Genomic DNA, 8,346 nt, shown 5'->3' on the forward strand with positions numbered 1-8,346 from the left:
GGATCAAATCGTAAATGTCTATGTTCTTCCAGTGTTGGGATTTTTTGGCTTCTACCCCAGCAAGCCAACTAAAAATGGTCTTCCTATCCTTTGGAGGAGAGGCCTTAAAAATCCCACTTTTCTCTTTCAAGAAATCACTCCTAATGGTCTCCTTATGAACTATAGGGTACTCGTCTTCATAAGTGGGGAACCAAGAGTTAATGGCTTCATAATCTAACTTAGGGTAGTATGGACCTACAAAGCAAATATCTTTATAGTTCAAGAAACCCGAAAGTAGTACTTTAGTTTCCCATAATTTCTTGCATTATTCTTCATGCCCAGGAATTGAGATTAACTCAAGGACTTGGTTTGATTTCTAGACACCATAGGTGTTGGTAATGGTGTGCTCTTCCCAATGTTAGCAAATTCATCTTGGTTTGTGGGGCTTTTGCGTTGAGAGGAACCTACCATTATTGATAAGTGGATGAAGGAGAAGGGAAAAGCAGTCACAAGAGGAGGAGAGCTCAAGTTCACAAATTAGGGATAACAAGGAGGTGGTGGAAGTGCAATTGGCATTTGAGTTATATATACAAAGTTTAAAAGATTGAAAATCTTCAAAATTTGAATAAAATAAATATCTTTCGATATGATGATATGATCTTAAGGCATATTAATAGGATAGGCGGTTATATTTGTAAAATAGGTAATCATCTCTTATTGGTTGGCATGAAAATCACAACCCTGATTAGATGATGTTCCCAACATATTAAATGCTTATTAGACAAGATATTAAAGTATTCTATGAATATTTGTTACAAAAATATTGCATTCTCGAAATATATTACTCGAATACATTATTTTTTGGGGGCATCTATTACATTTGTTATATAAAATTTGATTAAGTTATGAAAATCAAATTTCGATATAATTGGCTCAAGATGAATAGAATAATCCATTCAAAAGCAATCAAAATGACAAAAGTTCGAGAAACTTGATTATGTAATCAAAGGGAGTTATTTTGATTAGGATTGCTAATTTCGATAATTTCATTCATGCACGTGTGATTAGAAAGCACTCGAGAGCAAAATATTTTTTTACAAATCAAAGCACCAGTTGACATAATTGTGGAGAAGTTATGTGAACACAATTATTAGTATCAGATCAATATATTTAGGAATATCTTTGTACAAGTGTCGAAATCATATAATTCGACCGTTAGTATTAAAATTCTATAAATAAAACTATTGATTACCAATTTTCAGGAGGATTGAAACACAATCACTTAATTCCTCAGACACCAACAATACCTACCATCGAAAATTGACTAAAGGTAATTATCGAAAATTCAATTCTCATCTTTTATGAATTCATGTCACTTGATTTTAGTACACATTTCTAAATCCTTTATTCTTTTTAATCTCCATTTCTTTTCAAAATTTTACTTTTTTATCCTTACTTCTTCTTATTATTGAAATCATTTAAAAACTAATCATTAAATCAAAAATGCTTTTATCAAAATTTCCTGAAATAAATTTTTATGGAGAATAATAACCTTTTTTCATATATATGAAAAATATGTTCAAAACTACTCTCAGCAATTCCCCAAACACAACTCGCACGAGTCCGGGGATGGATTTATATGCAAAACAATGGGGTAACTGTCCCTGCAAAATATTTTATTTTACTTAAATATATTAAATAAATATTTATTTTGTACCCTTGTCCTCATGAGATAATTGTTTTAAAATGATGAATATAAAAAGTTAAAAAGACAAAAGATAAAAATAACTTGATACCAATTTTATCTATTTTATTTTTAATTTTTATTATTTTTAATTTTTTAATACTTTTGTAATAAAGTTCGAGAAAATATTAGATTATTTTTATCTCTATTAAAAATATATGTTATTATCATGATTCACAAGATTTAGATAAGCACAACAAAAAGAAGATCGACGAAGCACAAACGCACTCTATAGTCTAAAGTGTAGTCAGGTCAAGCAAAACAAGCTCCCGACTCTCTTTCTCGGAATGACACTCGAACCTGCACAGTCACTGTGGATATCACTTTCAATCACAACTAGAGACCAGAAATGTCAGTTGTGAAGCGTAAGACCATTCTAGCTTGGAACTTCATTCCTGTCTTGTTGACTTGTCAAACGCGTCTAATGGAATTTTACTTGTAGGGTCGTTCGATTTCTGCACTTATATATCAACTTGGGCAAATTTCCCCATCTGGGGTACTTTTAAGAAGTATTTCCCCAGATGGGGTTCTTTTGAAACATTTTGCACGATGGGGTTGTTCTTTACGTGGCATGCATGCAAGCAGCACCCAAACCGCCAGTACCACTGGCGAGTTTGGTCATTCTGAAGGAATCGCTCCTTGCAACAGCGATATGGCCATGCATAGGGAACTGCCAGTTTGACTGGCGAGTTCCTAAGGCTGACAGCTAGGTAGTAGGCGCGCAGGCAGGAGGCAGGAGGGCAGGGTGCAGCAGTGCAGCAGTGGTGCAGGACGGAGGTGCAGCAGCGTACCAGAATCGCCAGTACGATTGGCGAATTCATTTGCAAAGGAACCGCCAGCCTGGCTGGCGGTTTGCATTGTTTAAAAAATTTTCCCCCTTCCCTTATAAAAAGAAGAAGCTCCCGAGTGCACAGGCAAGCCTTCTTGCACTTCGTTATTCTTCCAAGTTCTCCCAGGTTTGTTCCTGCGTTTTGTTTTTGTAAGTATTATTGAATAATAAATATTTATTGTGTTATATAAATATATATGTTAACTTAATTTTAATTGATATGTTTGTTTATTTTTGTAGGACAGTAACTCTTTCTTCTCCTAAGTGGTTTCTCTTGTGTTGCTATTAGTTGATTTCTCATATTGGTAAGTTTTTCTTAACTTGACAACTTAAGTTGATGTTAGCTGGAACTTTTAAATTTTAAGTAGTATATGTTACAAATTTGAGTTGTTATATTATTATTTTGTATGTTAGTTGTAGGTTAGTTGATTTTAAATTTATATGTTATTATTTGTGATAAAATGATTTGTACGTTAATTTTAGTTGTTATATTATTATTAATTGGTTTAGATTTATTAGATTTGTATGATATCATTTGTATTTTATATATGGTATTTGTAGTTTTAGTTAGACAGTGAATATTATTTAATTGATTTATTTATAGTTTTTATTGAAATATATGATATGTTATTAATTTTATACATGTACGTTGTTTAAATTTTTGATTCCATGGTAATTTTTTGATTTAATGACATTTTTTTGTGTATAATATATGTTATTTAATTTAAATTTTAATAATTGGAAAAAAAAGTATGGTCATTTATTTTAATTTATGTAGCTATTTTAATATTTAATTTTTTTATTTGTAGAGTATTTTAATTAGTAAATTAAGTTTTGTTGTGTTAAATTTATGTACATTTTTTTTATAATTTTGTTATGTAAGTATTTTAATTTGGTCATTTATTTAAATTTATGTTGGTTTGTTTATTTTTAATTTTCTTATTTGTAGAGCATTTTAGGTTGTATTTTAATTTTTTTTTGTGTTAAATTTATGTACGTGTTTAAATTTTAAATTTTAAATTTTGTTATTTATTTTAATTTGATCATTTATTTAAATATGTGTAGGTATTTAATTTTTAATTTTATTATTTGTAGAGTATTTTAGGTCGTATTTTAAGTTTTTTTTGTTAAATATCTGTACGTGTTTAAATTTTTTATTTTGTTATGTATTTTTAAATTGGTCATTTATTTAAATTTTTGTAGCTATATAATTTTTAATTTTGTTATTTGTATAGTATTTTAGGTAGTATTTTAAGTTTTGTTGTATTAAATTGATGTACGTATTTAAATATTTAATTTTGTTATGTATTTTTAATTTGGTCATTTATTTAAATTTTTGTAGTTATTTAATTTTTAATTTTGTTATTTTTAATTTTTAGGGTTAGTGGATGGGGTTTAGGGTTAGTGGATAAGGGTTGGGGTTAGAGGTTAATTTTTAGGGTTAGTGGATAAGGTTTAGGGTTAGAGGTTTATTTTGAGGGTTAGTGGATAATTTTTAGGGTTAGATGATGAGGGTTAGGGTTAGTGGTTTATTTGTAGGGTTAGTGGATAAGGTTTGGGGTTAGTGGTTAATTTTTAGGGTTAGTGGTTTATTTTTAGGGTTTAGTGGATGGGGTTTAGGGTTAGTGGATAAGGGTTGTTGGGGTTAGAGGTTTATTTTTAGGGTTAGTGGATAAGGTTTAGGGTTAGAGGTTTATTTTGAGGGTTAGTGGATAATTTTTAGGGTTAGACGATGAGGGTTAGGGTTAGTGGATGGGGTTTAGTTTTAGTGGTTTATTTGTAGGGTTAGTGGTTAATTTTTAGGGTTAGTGGATGGGGTTTAGGGTTAGTGGTTAATTTTTAGGGTTAGTGGTTTATTTTTAGGGTTTAGTGGATGGGGTTTTGGGTTAGTGGATAAGGTTGTTGGGGTTAGAGGTTTATTTTTAGGGTTAGTGGATAAGGTTTAGGGTTAGAGGTTTATTTTGAGGGTTAGTGGATAATTTTTAGGGTTAGTGGTTAATTTTTAGGGTTAGTGGATGGGGTTTAGGGTTAGTGGTTAATTTTTAGGGTTAGTGGATAAGGTTTAGGGTTAGAGGTTTATTTTGAGGGTTAGTGGATAATTTTTAGGGTTAGATGATGAGGGTTAGGGTTAGTGGATGGGGCTTAGGGTTAGTTGATGGGGTTTAGGGTTAGTGGTTTATTTGTTATGTACGTGTTTAAATTTTTAATTTTGTTATGTATTTTAATTTGGTAATTTATTTAAATTTGTGTAGGTATGTAATTTTTAATTTTGTTATTTGTATAGTATTTTAGGTAGTATTTTAAGTTTTTTTGTGTTAAATTTTTGTACGTGTAACAAATTTATGTATTTTAAGTTGGTCATTTATTTTAATTTGTGTAGCTATTAAGTTTGTAATTTTGTTATTTGTAGAGTATTTTAGAACATTTATTTAAATTTGTGTAGTTATTAAATTTTTAATTTTGTTATTTTGAATATTTTTATTTGTTCAAATTGATGTATTTTGTTATTTATTTAGATTTTAATGATGTGGTATGTATATTTAATTGATTTTTTGTAAATGTAGTTAATTTTTTTAATGTACAATTTTTGTTGTGAATTTTTTGTATTACATTTTACTTTACAGTATCAATGGCATCTTCGTCCTCATCTTCATCTGGTATACACATTAAGTCTGGTCCAATAGATGGAGACGTTTTATGGTTGCAACCTAAACATGTTTCCGAACATGTTTGGAATGGAGAAGCAGACAGGAAGTTACATATCAGACGAGCTGTACCCATCTATCAAGGGCAAGAAGCAATACCAGAGGAAATCATTCCTCTGCTTCGCCAATCGGGATTTTATTGGATTATGAAAATGGGGTACCTAAAAATTAATTCTTCATTAATTACAGCCTTGATTGAAAGATGGAGGCCCGAGACACACACGTTTCACTTGAGATGCGGAGAGGCTACGATTACTCTTCAAGATGTGTCAGTCTTGTTAGGTCTTCATACTGAGGGGACACCATTAATTGGTCAGACTAATCTTGATTGGGCTGAATTGTGTGAAGAATTATTGGGAGTCAGACCACAGGAAGGTGAACTTCAAGGCAGTGTGGTCAAATTAAGTTGGTTGGCTCACCATTTTTCTGAAATAAATATCCATGACGGTAACGTACAACAATTACAAAGATTTACCCGTGCATGGATCCTTAGATTCATAGGTGGAGTTCTATTTGTTGATAAAAGCAGCAGTAAAGTTTCCCTAAGGTACCTCCAATTTTTACGGGACTTTGAACAGTGCAGCACATATGCATGGGGACCTGCCGTGCTTGCTTATTTATACAGAGAGATGTGCAGCGCCACCGATTACAAAATAAAATCAATCGGAGGTATGTGCATCTTAATCCAAATGTGGGCATGGGAACGCTGCACGACTTTGGCTCCAAAGAGAACTCCTCCTATAATGGAAAACAAACCACTCGGACACAGGTTAGTTTTTTTTTAAAAAAAATCATTTGAAAATAATAAATAATGTAATGCATCGACACTAATTATTTCATATTTTTTTTGTAGGTGGTTGCGACGTGGAAACCAACATATTGGCAATGATGATCTAATAGTTTTCCGTCGCAAATTAGATATGATGAAACGACATGAGGTAACAAGATCATTATGTATTTGTTAAATAATAAATAAAATGTCATGGTTTAAGATAAATTAACAATTGTGTTATTGTATGCAGTTTGTGTGGGAGCCTTACCCAGCAACTGTTATGTCGATGTTGCCTCCCATTTGTTTGGTTGGCAGTGTGGCGTGGTGCGCAGTGGTGCCACTCATTTGTTTCCATGTTGTAGAGTGGCACCAACCGGATAGGGTGTTGCGACAATTTGGAATGCAACAACCTATTCTAGAGTCTCCTTCGCAACCACAGAATATCCATGGGCTAACGCTGAAAGGCAAACAAGATGAAAATTGGTTCCAGCTGTTGGGCCCCTTTATCAGTCAGTGGAATAATCGAGCTGAGTTTAGGGTCGACATTTATCCTCGACAAGAGGGCCTATTGAGTTTTAACTCGGATTACATGGTCTGGTATAGGCGAAAAACAAAAATGTTTGTCGACCCAAACAATGCAAACACGGCTACATTGGTATTTATTTCTTTTTAATTATTTAACTTGAATTTATTTTTTAAATCATCGACATTAATTTGCTTACCCTAATAATTGCAGGGTGAAGTTACCGAGACATTGCAGTATATGGTGTCACCACAAGGGCGAAACACATGGACAGTTGATGATCTCGTGCCATATGTGGAAAAGTTAGCGATTATATCCCAAGAGCAAGAGAGGATCACTGAGCCTGTGGCACATGGTCCGGCATCAGAGCGTCGATTTCCCCCACAACAGTTTCACATGCTTCAGTCAAGTGTTGAAACTCGAGGATTTGACAGACGAAGGGAGATTGTTCACGCAGAAGATTTATCGCAGCAAATGGACCAGCGTGGCCATGGAATGTATTACACGCCACCAACATTTGCTCAGTATCCTTCGCAGATGTATCAGTATCCTTTCGAGGATCATGACACTGATATGTCTGCAAGCGAACATTCGTTTGGTGGTGTTACGGAAACACATCCTCATTTTTCATGGCCGACCATGACCCCTTCGCAGCAACATCATGTCCCAATGGCAACACCTAATGCCCCATTAGGTCCGCAATGGGATGTACCCGGAGCAATACCTGATATGGGTGACATATTAGGTGTTGATTTGCGTCACGAGTTTTCTGCAGAGGCTGAGCAAGAAGGGCGGAGACAGCGCGCAAGAAGAAATCCGGATCGTCAAGCCCGTAGGTGGGATCTACCTTGTGGCACATCCTCGCGCCATCACGGACACCATAATGAGTGATTTTGATGTCTCTATTTGAAATTTGTGTTGTATCTTTGTAATTTGAATTTCAGACTTAATTTATGGTATCTGATTCTACTTGTTATGGAATTTGTTATGGAATTTCTTTTTCAATCACCATTTGTTATTGAATCACCATCGCGGACACCATAATGACTATTTTTATGTCACGCATCAAACTTGAATAATAAATAAAGTCATACAGCAAAATTAACCAATGTCAAATACAGAGTTAGGGTTAGTGTATATTAGTTAGTTTTAGGACTTATGGTTTATGAGCTAGTTTTATGACTTAGGGTTTATTAGTTACGGTTAGGATTTATGGGTTAGGGTTATGAGCTATGGTTAGGATGTATTAGTGAGGTTAAGGGTTATGAGCTAGTTTTAGGACTTAGGGTTTATTAGTTAGGGTTAGGGTTTACGGTTAGGATTTATTAGTGAGGTTATGACTTAGTGGTTTACTTTTAGGGTTAGTTGATGGGGTTTAGGGTTACTGAGTTAGTTTTAGGGTTAGTGGATGGGGTTTAGGTCATTTTAGCTCTCTCATCTTTTATTGATTTGAAGCTACTAATTTTAGGTTTAGGGGTTAGAGGTTAGGGTTTATGGGTAGTGGTTGAGGTTAAGGGTTAGAGATTAGGGTTTAGGGGGAGGGGGTTAGGGTTTATGGGTAGTGGTTTACTTTTAGGGTTAGTGGATGGGGTTTAGGGTTAGTGAGTAATTTTTAGGGTTAGTGGATGGGGTTTAGGGTTAGTGGTTTATGTTTAGGGTTAATTAGTTATTTTTAGGGTGAGTGACTTAATTTTAGGGTTAGTGTTTTATTTTTAGGGTTAATTAGTTATTTTTAGGGTTAGTGGTTTACTTTTAGGGTTAGTGGATGGGGTTTAGGGTTAGTGAGTTATTTGT

The 8,346-nt window shown here is 33.6% G+C and overlaps 1 protein-coding gene across 1 annotated transcript; it reads left to right on the forward strand.

Moving 5' to 3' along the window:
- The first annotated feature begins 6,429 nt into the window (after nucleotides 1–6,429).
- On the forward strand, nucleotides 6,430–7,443 carry LOC114384311. Its single transcript, XM_028344006.1, has 2 exons — nucleotides 6,430–6,684; nucleotides 6,766–7,443. Exons 1-2 carry the CDS (start codon nucleotides 6,430–6,432, stop codon nucleotides 7,441–7,443), a joined length of 933 nt encoding a protein of 310 aa, XP_028199807.1.
- Nucleotides 7,444–8,346: the final 903 nt, after the last annotated feature.

The sequence above is a fragment of the Glycine soja genome, chromosome 1, assembly GCF_004193775.1.
Source record: "Glycine soja cultivar W05 chromosome 1, ASM419377v2, whole genome shotgun sequence".
Classification (NCBI taxonomy): Eukaryota; Viridiplantae; Streptophyta; class Magnoliopsida; order Fabales; family Fabaceae; genus Glycine; species Glycine soja.

Excerpts from the sequence above, each read along its gene's own strand:
- LOC114384311 (XM_028344006.1), top strand. The coding sequence starts at position 6,430 with ATGCAACAACCTATTCTAGAGTCTCCTTCGCAACCACAGAATATCCAT. Across the intron at positions 6,685-6,765 it reads ATGCAAACACGGCTACATTG|GGTGAAGTTACCGAGACATT; the intron begins GTATTTATTTCT and ends TAATAATTGCAG.